This window comes from Lycium ferocissimum, chromosome 7 (genome assembly GCF_029784015.1).
Source record: "Lycium ferocissimum isolate CSIRO_LF1 chromosome 7, AGI_CSIRO_Lferr_CH_V1, whole genome shotgun sequence".
NCBI classification, from domain to species: Eukaryota; Viridiplantae; Streptophyta; class Magnoliopsida; order Solanales; family Solanaceae; genus Lycium; species Lycium ferocissimum.
Genome location: NC_081348.1, coordinates 69,313,335 through 69,328,290, shown reverse-complemented (window position 1 = coordinate 69,328,290; position 14,956 = coordinate 69,313,335). Strand labels below are relative to the sequence as shown.

The 14,956-nt window shown below is 35.0% G+C and overlaps 1 protein-coding gene across 2 annotated transcripts; it reads left to right on the top strand.

The window, feature by feature from the left end:
• Positions 1 to 4,500: 4,500 nt before the first annotated feature.
• LOC132061859 (uncharacterized) lies at positions 4,501 to 13,021 on the top strand. Of its 2 annotated transcripts, none has more exons than XM_059454537.1 (5): positions 4,501 to 4,847; positions 10,769 to 10,893; positions 11,099 to 11,413; positions 11,505 to 11,674; positions 12,476 to 13,021. In XM_059454537.1, exons 1-5 carry the CDS (start codon positions 4,584 to 4,586, stop codon positions 12,859 to 12,861), a joined length of 1,260 nt encoding a protein of 419 aa, XP_059310520.1. In that variant the 5' UTR covers positions 4,501 to 4,583; the 3' UTR covers positions 12,862 to 13,021. The 2 variants fall into 2 exon arrangements, with proteins under 2 accessions (XP_059310520.1, XP_059310519.1); XM_059454536.1 differs by having other exon boundaries at positions 12,473 to 13,021.
• Positions 13,022 to 14,956: the final 1,935 nt, after the last annotated feature.

Sequence of the window (14,956 nt, the reverse complement as noted above, 5' to 3'; positions counted from 1 at the left end):
TGGCATACATTCTCATTGCATACGTATATTGATTGTGAGTTATGACTTGGTGTTGATGATGGTATACGATAAAATGGAACACCTTGGTGAAGCAAGACTTAGTTGTGAGGTGTACTCGTTATATGTGGAAGTAAAGGGGGAAATAGACTCTTTGTGTTGACTGAGATGGTTTGTATGATTCATTCCATGGTTGAGCTGACTTATCTAAAGCCCTGGTATGGCTTATAGCATTGTGACTTGCACTTTCATTACATTTGATTTCACTGATTGATCATGCTTACTGTTGAGTTGATTTATATAAGTCTTGATATGGCTTATAACGTTGTGACTTCCATAGTATATTCATTGGCATTGATTACATTGATTTAAGCACTTTGCATCCATTCACTCATACATGATGGAAATGGTTCAGAAACAATTCGTGAAAGACTCGTGGCATAGCATGATGCCTTGTGTTTGACATTGATATTGCTAACTGTTCATAGTCCACACATACTAATGAACTAGATTACGCTGAGACACACATTGTGATGGATGATATTGATAATAATTGAAGATGGAACATATACATTTACGTAAGGCACATTTGACAGGGGTTGACGATGTGGACTTGGTGTGAACTCGTGGTCTGAGGTTCGTTCTGGAACGAGTGGTACATGGACACCATGGGTCCCCTGCAGGTCATGACTATCTGGGCAAATATTACCATTTAGCATGTGTGTACAGGTTTGAGGTATTTGGCCAGTGCATTGCATTGCACATCATCATATTTGGCATTGCATATCATTACATTTTATTCTGCATTATTATATGGCTCGTTTAGTTTTGATTTTGGTATGGTTTGTTGAAACGACTGTTGTGGTATAAATATGATCATCGACTGAGTTAAATTGTGGATTAGTGACTCTACCTAGGGTCGGAACTTGGACTTGTGATTATCAGGTGAGATTATTGAGACTTGACAAACTTGTGGTTTAGAAGCTTCATCTTAGGCTGTGATTCAATTATGGGATATTATGTGACTTGGATTGAGCATTATGTGCCCATCTGTTTATCTTGTGGATTTTATGCTTATATGGGTGAACTAATCTTAGTCGGCCTATGATGCTTACCGGCACATAGTTTTTCTACTGATACTACCTTACCGCACTCTTTTTGAGTGCAGATTGTGTTCCAGAGACTTCGTCCAGACCACATCTCTAGCTTGAAGCTAGTTTGCTTGATCAAATCCGAGGGTGAGCTTGTATTCATGCCGTGCCGCCCAAAGATCTTTCCTTTATTGATGTCTACTTCATTCAGACATTATTTATTATTATATTTTATAGATATTTCACTCTTTAGACATTGTTGGTTAGAGTCCTTGCACGGTGACTTTCAGATTTTGGGGAGGAATAGTTAGACTTCCGCACTTTTATTATTTGTTATTTATGACTTGGTTAGACTATTTATTCATTCACTTATTTATTGATTGATAGAGTATATATGATTAAAGAAGTTTAAATTGTCTAGTGATTAATGGGTTAACGGGTAAGGGTTCGCCTACTAGTGATAATAAGGTAGGTGCCCGCACAATCGGTAATTTGGGTTGTGACATGAAGATAAAGAATTATAACTAAGATTACTTATGAAGTGATTTTTAGATCGCTTACACCATAGTGTTTGTTGTTGTTTTGGCTTGGGAGACGATAAAAGCTTGGGAAAAATTAAGTACGTTGAACAGTTTGATGAACTCTTAGAGGCCGACAGGCATCACTGATATGATATGATACTGAAAGAACTCAATGTTATCTTTCTAAGCATATTTACAATAGTTGTAGAGCTAAATGAACACCATTTATCACGTTACTATTAAAAGTATTACTATTTTAATTTTTTAAATTAGAAATTGATATTAGGAGTAATATAGATTGTGTAAGAGAGGAAGCTATATTTATCTTGATTCACATGCTTTGTGCATAAAAATTATGGTAGTTTTCAATTATATAATTTATCTTTTTCTAACCACATATCATGTCCCTACATGTATAAATATTCCAAAGCTATAGGATGACTATATAATTTCATAACAAGAGCTTATTTCAGTTAACTAATTTTGAAGATTTTGCTAAAAGAGGTTCATCGTAGGCTAATTACACTGTTTACCGGTATTATAGATGCTTTTTGATTGATCAATTGTTATTATACATGAAACTCAAAACCCCAAATCTTTCATTTTTTTTCTTTTTTTCTTTTTTACTCAAAATTATAACACATGATTATTTATTGTGCTCAATATTAGCAATTTAGATTATTTGATATTCTGAGACGCTGAAAGGTGAGAAGAAAAAATAATAAAGAATAGAGTGGAAGAAATGTTCCTTTTCTGGAATAGGAGCTTATTTGAGGCAATAAGATTTTAGGGAGACATTATTAAGGAATAGAAATGGTAAAAAAGAAGAAGATGGGAATAACAGTAAAAAAAAAAATTTAAAGGGGAAGGAAAAGAAAAAGATAACAGAAATGTAATTTAATGGACAAATACTGCACATTGACTTCCCAATTATTTAAAATTTCATGTATATATGAAAATTACACATACAAGCACACATATTCTCTTTCTTTTATCTCTTTTTAGAATATGCTAATGATAAATGATGTTCATCTAATAAGTTCTACATCTAATAAAAATATATTCATATTTATGATTTAACAAATTGTGTATAAATTTAGAAATCATATGAATATACATGATTTTTTTAATCTATTCTATATTTAATAAATTCATAAATTATAGATTTATTAATGTTATTTATAACTGCGTGAAGCGTGCCTTCTTCACTAGTACAAGTATAATATCCTCACAATACAGTCAAGTACGATAATATCTTCAAAGTGTAACAATTCCAGAAAGTCAAAAATATCCCTAAACCAGTAAGCATGAATGTTAACGGACATGAGTAGAGTTATTAGCGTAAAAATAAGGGATTCTCTTTTTTGTACAAAATTTTTGAGGCTCGAATTCGCAGCTTTCGCCTTCATAGGGTGGTCCTCTAACCGATTGAATTATAAATTTTAAAAATTGAGGTGTACATCTTAAAATATTCAAATTTAATTTCGCTGCTAACTTCCATTTATAAGATGCTTTAATAGAAATAATAATAGATGGACACTTAAATTTGGCATCTCTTTGTCAGTTGAACACTCTAACATACCAAATGATCATCTACACATCTCGACTCGTTTTCACTATGTCTGTTGAACACTCAAATTTTAAAAATAATTATCTAAATACCTCTAAAATTTATGTGCCACGTCAGTATTATGCCTGCTAATAATAATAGAAAAATATGTTTTATCGGAAAAATATGTTTTACCGAAAAAAAGAAGGAGGAAAAAATAAGGTTGAAAGTCCTCGAGAAAAGGTCATAAATAGTCCCTCATCTATGGGAGTAGGTCTAAAATGGTCCCTTAACTATACAATTACCGATTTTAGTCGCTTTTACTATCCAAAAACTTATCAAATTTGGTCTCCGTTTATTTTTTTATATAAACAGCGTACAAACTCATAAACCTTCGTGAGATTAATCGTTAAACCATTCCTCGGACCTATATTTCTCTCCCTCGCTTCTTTTTCCTTAAGTTCCTCTTGTTTAAAAAAAAAAAAAGCATTACGGGTATGTCGCTCTCGAGTCTCTAAATTCGAAAAGACAAACTCAGGCACAAAATTTCTGTAACCATTCTTCTCAAACACTACTAAAAAACTGGTAAAAACCGACGGATTCCGTTGGTTTTTTCAATAATTTTTTTAAATCTTTTTTTTTTAAGAATTTTTTTTAAGAAAACTGACGGACTGTGTCGGTTATTTTTTGCACAAAAATGCGTGAAAAAAATATAATTATTTTCTAAAATAAACCAATGGAATCCGTCGATATAAAAAAACCGACGGAAACGGACTCCGTCGGTTTTTAGAGCGAAAAACAGTAAAAATTAAATCAATGTAAGTATATGAATAAAAAATATCAGTGTTCTAGTGGTAAAGCCCTTTAATGCCAATGAACATACCCGGGTTCGATTCCAAGTTCCTACATTTCATTCTTTAATTTTTTATTTTTTTTAACAAAATCGACGGACTAGGTCGGTTTTAATCGATGCAGTCTGTCGGTTACGAAACGCGAGAGAGAACTTGAGATTTTTGTTTTTTTTAACAAAATCGATGGACTAGGTCGGTTTTAACCGATGCAGTCCGTCGGTTACGAAACGCGAGAGAGAACTTGAGGAAAAAAGTTGAGGTTAAAGAATGAACTTGAGGAAAAAAAAGCAGGGAGAGAGAAATATAGGTCTGAGTAATGGTTTAAGATTAATCTCACGAACGTTTATGAGTTTGTATAAAAAATAGATGGAGATTAAATTTAATAAGTTTTTGGATAGTTAAAAGGACTAAAACCGATAAGTGTATAGTTAAGACAGCATTTTATACCTGCTCTGTAGATAAGGGACTATTTATGGCCTTTTCTCGAAAGTCCTCCTTGCTGGTCTACACCAAGGCACAATCCAATATAGACTCCTTTTCATCTTGTCTGCTGAATTGGTAGAGAATCGGTCTGATGGAAATCCCCAAGAGAAAAGGGTCGAAGAAGAAGAAGAGAGGTGGTTCAAAGAGAAGAATGACATCTGAACAGACTTGGGCATACAATTGTGTGAGTGAATGGGTTTTCGTGGACCGCTCTCATTCTTCACCCACTGACGATTTTGCCCTTCCTTGGAATCAGCCTAAAGAGAAATTAGTGTTTGAGTTACATTCTCATTCTCTTCATAGTGATGGCTTCTTATCACCTTCCAAGCTCGTCGAAAGAGCCCATCAAAATGGGGTGAGTTAGTACCCTTTTCCTCTCCTTAACATGTAATACTCCCTCCTCAAATTACTAGTGGGCCCAATGTCCATTTTTTTGTTGGTTTGTACCTTCTATTATGATGAAGTTTCTATTACATTATTCGTTTAATCTGCAAAAACTTTATAGAGATTTTTCTTAAGTGAAACAACTGTTTCAAACATTAGAAATTGTCACTATTTGTCTTTACAAACCGGAACACGTTATTTATAATTATGTACACAAAAATTATTAAAGCAAATTTCAGATTTGTTTAACCTAGCTAGCAATTCATTTTTTTGCATCTACTGAGTACTGATACTAAAAGTGATTTGCTTTTCCCTCAAAATATTAGAAGTGATGTAAATTTGAGTTGTTTTACATTGGATAACACATTTTTATTCAATTAATATTTCAACTATTTTAATTATTCTACTCAATTTAGATACAATTACTTTATCAATATGTTGTTCAAAATATCCAGAACATTATCCTAATTGGTCTAGAGAAATTAAGTAACCCGTGTGAAATTTTAAAATAGTGCACCACAAATAGAAAAAAGAATTTACAAAAATCTCAGGCATAGTTTAGCTTATATGGCCAATAACAGGTTGCTAACCTTCTGATGCTTGTAGAAAGATAAATGATGGATTTCAAAGTTCAAACATGCAAATAGACGTGTAAAATGGCACATTGAAGCGGGCCCACTATTTCATCAAAATTTTCACACAATATTCCTGGATACCCAAAATGCCCTGCTAAGCAGGGATGTCAACGAAGTGTTGTGTGCTTCAGCAGCACACTCTCACTTCTTATATAGGAGAATATGTCGCGTTTTCTAAAAATAGTTGTCTCAAATTATTTATCGTTTTAGAAGTTCAAGACAATTCATTACTCCCTCCGTCCCAATTTAAATGTCTTAGTTTAACTAGGCACGGAGTTTAAGAAATAAAGAGACACTTATGAATCCTAAATTCTATAATGTAATAAAATGTCCTTTGAATCTTGTGATTATAAATTTATCACGTAGGATGCTTGGATTGTCAAATTACTAAATATAAAAAGAGGCACTCTTTTTGGAATATACCAAAAAGGAAAGTAAGACACTTAAATTGAGACAAATGGAGTATTTCTTTTCCCATTTTACCCTTAGTATTAATTGTTCTTGAAGACTACAAACACCTCTAGGGAAACGACACACAAATAAAGTAAATATTAAATGAAGAGAGATTATATCTTAAGATATAAATAAGGGCAAAATAGGCAAACCCCTCCTAATTAATATTTTGTTAATGGGCGTGTAAGGGAGAAACACGACAAATAATATGAGGAGAATGAGGGAGTAATAATTCTGCTCCGTATTCTTTTCCTCAAATTCTAGTGGAGTGGGATGAATATAGAGAGCCTACCTCAACTAGTTTGAGATTGAAGAATGGTTTTATTTTTGTTCTAGTGTAATTCCATTTATCCTTGTTGATTGGTGTCTGTGCATTTAGGTGATTATAAACACTCTTCTTCGCGAGTTCCACACCTCGATGCTGAGTTGGCCAAATATTTGTTCCCGATCGACAGCAGGCACGTGGAGGCCAACTCAGCATCGAGGTGTGTTTTAATACAAAGGGAGTTATAGTTTAGGTAGCTAAATGGAACAATGGATAGTTGAGGTATGAAATTCGCGAAACGGTGATAGTTTAGGTGTGTTTTTGACCATTAGGTCTTCTTGTAGAGTGTAATTACTAGACCTTGAGATTAATGATATGAAGGTTCAAGTATTAATGATATGAAGGTTCAAGTAGTTTCTCTGTCGTTAGGCTTCATTCCAGCGAACATTTCAGGTTATTGTAAGGAGATGGAACAAGAAAATTGTTTGCTGAGTAGTGCTGGATATTGGTTATCCAGCCACATCGGTTGTCACAGTGGTGTCATTTCACTCATTAGTATTATTGCTTTGTCTTTTGAAAACAAAAAGAAGCTGCTCGAGAAAAAATATGGTAGCACTTTGAATCAAGTAATAAATCGGAATTGACTCTTTAGGGAGGAAGATGCTATAGATTCCATTTGTAACACCTTGAAAATGTCATTAACCTTACCTGCGCTCCCGTAGTCCCGTGTGATATATTCTCCACCTATCTGCAAGATATGATATGAGCTCAGTTACAGCTTTGCACGTGAAAGTGTTGAAGGTCTACTTTGTTGAGGTTGTAATTTCATTGAAGCTATTATAAATATCTTGGCGGTCCAAGTCTTCTTGCTATTTTGTTCTTTTATCTGCCTACTACTGTGGTAAAGCATCTAAACAGTGAAAGGTACCCATTTTGGCTTCCAATCTTTATTCTCTTTTACTGGGATCCGCCAAAATTGGATGAAGCTGAAACATAATAGTTATAGAACTGAACTTGAAGCATAAATAGTTCTGTTCCAGACCTTCTGACATACATGAAACTATTCTGTTTCCATCTTCCTTTTTACATGAAGATCTTGCTCAGTTGTTGGTGTGTGCCCTTCTAGCTATTTAATTTTCATTCCTATCTAATCATTATACATTACCATGAAGTTCCGGTTAAGTCTCATTTCTATGTTTGCATCCATAAATTAGAACATGGAAATCCTAGTTAGCTAATATTCAACCTATGCTATTTAAAACCCGTGAAACCTTATGTGTCGTTTTGGAATAGGTGAATAACCCAAGTAATTTAATTGCACTCGACTTGTAAAAAGAATCAGAAGTTCACGAAATGCTATGATCGTATACTATTGTCCTAGAATATTCTGCAAGCTTTGACTAAAAATCAATATACAGTCTGACTGCTATCAGATGTGTTAAAAACGGAACATGGATTGGTTTTTTCCTAATTCTGAGTGGCAAAGTGTCTAGGTTAACTATTCTCTAGCTGTTCAGGAACACTGAATGTTATTTAGCAAACAAATTAATGCCTTGTCTAGAGTGGTTGCCTTGTATCCTGTGCGGTATTCTAGTTCTTCAAAAGGAAAAGGGTTATTATTTCACATACTCCTGGGATATGGGTCCTGAGAACCGGTATCTTCAATTTTATCAAGTTCCATAAGTACTGAAGTTCCATAAGTACTTCATAGATTATGTTTAGGTAACCATCTCTGTCCTATAACTGATGACAGTAAACAGTGACATGGCCAAGTAACATTCTTTCACTTCTGTTGTGTGAGGGTTGTCAAGAGAGCCACATGACATTCAACGATAATTAGCCATCATGCCATGCCTAAAGTTAAATTCTGGCCAGCCTGCATCACCTAAGGTCCACTGTTTATCATTTTTGTGTTTTTTTTTTTTTGATGAAAAGGTACAAGTTTTATTGGCAAGTACAAGAAGGTACTGCAATGATACAGAGGAAGTTCTTCTCCTTCTACAGATTGAAGGAGTACATAAGATCCATCAAAAAGCCAAAATCGGCTACGACATTCTTCTTATACCAAACGAAACGACTCTTAAAGACATTTACACTTCACATAGGACCTATGTTCTTTCTTTCAGCAGAAGCATCTTCTGTTTCTTTCCAGCCAAATGATCCCTAGCATTCAGATAGGTACTGCATTCCCAAGCTGCTTACATCCCTTTATAGTGATCTGTCCATTCCAGCTGGTTAAAGCTTCCGAATGCTTCCAAGTTTATACCCTATGTACTCCAAAGGTATTTAGGAACATTGACCATAGCAGCCACATGGAGAAGAGTGTCATAAAAGATGATTGACAGATACCAAAGCTTCTCACATCTGTAGCACCTACTGCTAATTATGATCTCACTCTCGTGTAAATTATCCTTGGTTAAACAAGCATTGTGTGCTGCAGTCCAAGTGAAACTTGCTGCCCTGGGTGCAATGGTCCTCCAAATCATCTTCCGGGGCCAGTTTTCATTGCATCTTCCATGCCCAACTGGAATTCTTATAGCATGCTTTGACAGTGAAATTAGGCAAAAGACATAAATTGACCCTTAAACTATAACCCAAATGTCGATATCACACCAGTGACCTATTACACACCTAATATATGAAAAAGTGATATTATTTACCCCCTGAGAGCTGATGTGGCACAATAAATAAAAATAATAAAAAAGGAGGCGCGTTTTGGTTATATATTATTTATTTTTCCTTTTTTTTTTAATTGTAAAATTCATTTTTTTTGTAACCCCCACCCCGCCCCTCATTTTCTTCTTCACTTCCACCTACGCCGGAGCTCCGACGAGCTCGTCTCCGGCATTTTCTGTTTCTGTTTTTTTTTTTTTTTCTCAACCATTAACATTCACAATTGGTATTACTTGACAAGCAATTGTTGATCTTCAAAACATTGAGGAGGGAACATTATCATTACAGAGAGAAGTTAAAAAATACACAAAAAAACAATCCGATGAGCTTCTTCAAGCTTTCACACAGCAGTTCCATTAGTCTGGTCAATCTTCTACCATATTCCAATCTCTCATTCTAATCTTCTTTCTCTCAGAATTATTACGCAAAAAATCATTGCCGATAAACTACAAATTATTTCCACGAGTTGAAACCATTTCAAATTCTTAAATCTGAAATGGGTAGTCGAAAATGTTGTTGGGTTACCAATTTTGAATCTGAAATTTTTGTTTGTTGGTGATTTGTTAGTCCAAATTGGTTTGCAAGTAAAAAGATAATGGCTAGGGTGAAAAAATGAAGAAGAAGAAGAAGAAGAAGAAGGGGGGTGGCGGCGGCGGCGTGACGGTGGTGCTGAAATGAAGAAGGAGGATTGGGGGGTGGGGATGGCGTGAAGGTGGAGGAAAAGGGGGGGGGGGGGTGAAATGAAGAAGAAGATGGAAAATCAGTTTTTTATTAAAGTTTAAAAATCATTTTTTACTTTAATTTTGTGAATAAAGTAAAAAAAGCAAAATTGTGAAAGAATAAATAAAATAAATAAAAAAAGAAAAATTGTGAAAGAATAAATAACGTGTCACTGACGTGTCGCGCGGGTGTGGAACACTTCCACACCTGAGACTGGTTATATGTGCGTCGGGGGGTAAATAATATCACTTTTTCATATATTAGGTGTGTAATAGGTCATTAGTAAAGTTTAAGTGTGATATCGCCATTTGGGGTATAGTTTAAGGGTCAATTTATGCCTTTTGCCGTGAAATCATCATCTTTTCTTCCAACCAACTATCGGTTTGCATTTTTGTTTTGTAATTATAGCCCACCTTTAGTCTGAACTTGTCATTGGATTCATCCCGTAAGTAATATGATGCCCCATACTGTTTTCTCACCAGATTGATGCACCATTTATATCTTTTACCATATTTATTGATTATCACATCCATCAGTAATTCCTCTTTGTTGCCTTGAATCTCCAATGCCACTTTAAAAGCAAACTTTTGTTCCGTATATTAAGATTTTTCAATCCGAAACCTTCAATTTTTGTGACTTGTGACTTCTATTTCAATAAATTCATCTTTCTTCTATCTTAATTTCCTTCTCAGAAAATTTCACCGTATTTTATCCAATTGCCTTTCCACTTTTTCAAGCATAGGAAATGACATTAAGTGAGTAGGAATCCCATCCGGCACACTAGTTACTGAAGCTAGTAAAGAGAATTAACTTATCCATTTCCGGGATAGGGAGAGGTGGCTTGTCATTTCATTCTCTTCGAAACGCTAGACAATGCGAATTTATACCTTTACTTTGTTGAATAAGTGATCAAGTGAGAAGCTATCTAATCACACATACAGAGGAACTGTACAGTGTTTGTAGGTGGGGAGAAAAGATCCAACATCAGTAAAACATTGACACCTATTTCTCTTTATATAAAAAAATGTGCTTCTGCTAGATTATTTTTCTCACAATTTATTGGCTAGGTTACCTTAACTGTTAGTTTTTTTAGGGACATGTAATTGCATATTGAGCAACTAATTAAGTGCAACTTGCTCATAACAGGTGAAAGTTCTTTCATTGACAGATCATGATACTATGTCTGGCATCCCTGAAGCACTGGAAGCAGCTAGTAGATTTGGCATTAAAATTATTCCCGGAGTTGAAATTAGTACAATGTTCTCCCAAGGGTCAGTATTGATTTGGTTTGACGTTATACCTTTAAACAGGGCAAAGATATAGAACTTATTTTGGCTCTCTCTAAAGTACTCTATGATACCATCAAGTCTCCCTTCATTTTTCTGTTTTTGGTGTTTCATTACAAAATTGATGACACTGGAGATTTATGAATCCTGTCATCACTCAACTGCAGAAATTTAAAGGTTCTCGTTACAGGAGGGACTCTGCATCAGATGAACCAGTCCACATTCTTGCTTACTACAGCAGTTGTGGACCAGCAAAATTTGATCAAGTAGATAAGTTCCTGAGTAGTATACGGGATGGACGTTTCCTCCGTGCCGAGAACATGATTTTAAAACTTAACAAACTGAAGTTGCCACTTAAGTGGGAGCAGGTAGCAAAAATTGCAGGAAAAGGAGTTGCTCCAGGGAGGCTGCATGTTGCCCGTGCTATGGTTGCAGCTGGCCATGTAGAGAATCTAAAACAGGCATTTTCCCGATATCTTTATGACGGAGGACCTGCTTATGCTACGTAATCATCACACTTTTGGTTAGACAATATATAGCTAAGGTTATTTTTATTTCAATGAAAAGTTTGATGAAGAGTGCTTGCTGGGATACAGGGGAAGCGAACCACTTGCAGAGGAAGCCGTCCAATTTATATGTGAGACAGGAGGTGTGGCAGTTTTGGCACATCCATGGGCATTAAAAGATCCAATTGCTGTTGTTAGAAGATTGAAAGAAGTTGGCCTACATGGTATAGAGGCCTACAGGAGTGATGGAAAACTAGCAGGTACCAGAACAATTGCCCTAATGTTTACTGCTACTTCTTCAAATGATTTTTGTGAATGTTACTTTTAGATGTATACCTTGAAATAGTGCCTCATAATAGTAATCTGATTGAAATATACCAAAAAGGGAATAATCAAAATGAAATTCTTATTATAGCAACTGTGATCCCTCTTAACTTTTCACCTTCCCGTTCCTCTTCTATTGGTTGGATGTCAAGCAAGATGTGTTGATTTTGTGAATTATTCTGCTTTTATACATAAATGGACTAATATTAGCAGGTAAGTAATGGTACTGACAAGTTTCGAACTGTGAGGTTTTGAGTCTTCTTGACTGTTCGAAGAAAGTAAAATGTTTGCAAGTTTCCTAATTAACATGAAAAATAGTTGATATACGTCGGCATTGTTTCTCCCTATTTTCATGGTACATAGACGTCATAGGCTGAAACTATTTATGTTAAATAGTTGTATTAATTTTGTCGTCTTTCATTGTACAAGTTTTAAAGGAACCTTTGACAGATACCCAGCCTATTTAGAAGTCAGTTCTTGCGATGTAACTTACTGCCTACTTTCTTTCTTCTTTTGTGGATGTCTTGCCCTCACCTCAATCATATCTCGGGTCAGATGTCTTGCCCTCGAGTCGAACCATAAATATAGTTGAACAAATTGATAAAAATATTCATTTACTCATGAGTTTGTACCCACACTACCACATAGTAATAATGGGTGTAGTGATACTCTGCATCCACTGATCTGAAATCCCGGATCTGCCTCTAATTGTATTCCCATCCACCTGTTATGAGCAGCATACAGTGACCTAGCAGATGCTTATGATCTGCTGAAGCTTGGGGGTTCAGATTTCCATGGAAGAGGAGGGAAGCAGGAGTCTGATGTGGGAAGCGCGGGCCTTCCAATGTTGGCGGTCCATGAATTTCTCAAGGTGGCCCGCCCTATCTGGTGCAGAGCCATTACGGAAATTCTGGAGAATTACATAGTTAATCCCTCAGAAACAAACTTACAACTTATTATGAGTTTTGGAAAGCCTAAAGTTTGCTGGGGCATTTCTCCTGGGAATTGTCCTGGTGATTTTATCAGCCGATGCTTATCATTCTGGTTGACAAATGAGGAGAGACAGAATGTGGAATTTGAAGCCATCAAACTGAAGCTTGCAGCCATCTCAGTCAATCAATGATAGAAACAGGTTCTGCAGTGCGGATATCCATTTTTGCCATAATTTTGGGACACCATAGCTTAACATATCTATCTATCGTCTATATTAGTTTAATTGTGGTCACAGAAGAGGTGATGTGGCACATCTCTTAGGCAAGGAAAACTATTTATCATTTTTCTCATCTTGTTGGCCTTTCTTCTTTATTGTTTTTGTTTTTGTTTAACTGGTTAAAAAAGTCAAAAACTTCAAAGACATCCGACAAAATGAAAGATGAAACTTCAACTTCCAAAACTGCATGTACGTTTTCCATAACTCACCCCATTTCATTTTCCATCCTTAATGAAGAAAAAGGTGGTCTTGCCTGCTTATAAGAGGACTGGGGCTAAGAGTGTTGATTCGAGTGAGCCAGCCTTAGGCAGCAATAGCAACTGACAGCTATATATGTTTTGAGCTTAGATTCTGTTGAGATAATGTGAATCACCAAAGGAAAAGCTGATATCTAATCCATCTGCATATAGCAAAACTCTACCTATGAGTGTATTATTGCCTTACTTGAAGATGAGCCCATGAAGTTTGGGCCTATCAAGAATAGAGGCATTCAAGTCTGAAGAGTAACAGACAGTAAGGATTTTGCTTTGATGCCCATGAAGGAACTTCTTGTGCGTGGAGAAGTTGTTTTCTTAGTATTGCCTGCTGACTTTAGTGAACTTTATTTATTTATTATTTGATCAGAGGGCAGAATAAATTAGGAGCATATAGTTTGCCTTATGGTGCGTCATGATTCGTAGGGGTGTTCATGGTCCGGTTTGGGTCGGTTATTGATTAAAACCATAACCAAACCAATTTAGTCAGTTTTTAAATGTTTAAAACCATAACCAAACCAAATAAAATAATAACCACCGGTTTGGTTATTGTCGGTTTGGTTCAGTTTGGTTCGATTTTTCGGTTTATGACTAGCAGCCATGAGACTTATCAGTAAAGCATTAAAAAGTTGAAAAAAGACATGTTTTTTTTTTTTGTTCAAACGATAACTTTTATTTATAGTTTAAGATGGAACATACATTATAGAAACATTTTCACTATTAGTGATAGTGTAGTACTCAAGTTACCCAAAGTTGCTAAACTATTACATATAGAGCTAAAAACTAACTTAGTAGTGGCTGCACCATTTTTGTCATCTTAATACACATATCTGGAAATAAAGTAGAGCATAGGAGCTTTTAGTTGTTGTTACAAATATACATATTAATTAAACATAAAGGCTACTTAAAATTAAAATGAAAATATATGAAATAAAAAAACTGTGTAATGATCCCAAACTTTGGAGTAGTACTTGCATTTTGCCCTCAATTCTCCTATTTTATTAAAAAAACTTTGTGTAATGATCTCAAACTTCGGATGTTTTTCTATCATTATCCCCAAGGCTAGGTCTCGACGAGGAGTTGTTCTTTTACGCTCTTTAGGAAGATTACCCACGGAAGAAGTATTAGGGCATTACCATGTGCTTGAGTTGCGAGCAAATGTTGATGTTTCTTGAAGTTTAGGACCCATTCGGACAAGAAAAAAAAAGGTATAAATTCGAAAAAAGAAGAAACAACCTAAAATCAAATGGGCGACAAAGAAAAGGCTAAAAATTTAAGTTAAAGACATTAGACTCTAACGTGAACACACGTTAGTAGGTTTACACTTAAAAGAGTTAAAAGACTTAAAGACATGGGCTTCGACATATTCTTAAAAACATGGGCCTGGACATATTCTTAAAAACATGGGCCTTATACAATAATGTGAAATAAGTAGACCAAAAATCAAATTAATGATTAAAAGGTATAAAATATCTATGATTATTTATGAAAAACTAATATTATACATATAAATAATTATAAATTTATGTATATAATTTATCGGTTGGTTCAGTTATTTATTCGGTTATTTTTTAATAGAACCATAACCAAACCAAATATCGATTTTTTTTTATTCGGTTTGGTTAAATTTTCGGTTTGGTTTTGGTTTTAACCAAAACCGTGAACAGCCCTAATGATTGGAAATGACTATTGATTATAGTGCTTTGAAATTGAGTTTTTTTCGCAAGATTTGTTGAGGAAATAAGATCTCTTGG

Excerpts from the sequence above, each read along its gene's own strand:
- LOC132061859 (XM_059454536.1), top strand. The coding sequence starts at position 4,584 with ATGGAAATCCCCAAGAGAAAAGGGTCGAAGAAGAAGAAGAGAGGTGGT. Across the intron at positions 11,414-11,504 it reads GGAGGACCTGCTTATGCTAC|GGGAAGCGAACCACTTGCAG; the intron begins GTAATCATCACA and ends GCTGGGATACAG. Across the intron at positions 11,675-12,472 it reads GAGTGATGGAAAACTAGCAG|CAGCATACAGTGACCTAGCA; the intron begins GTACCAGAACAA and ends ACCTGTTATGAG.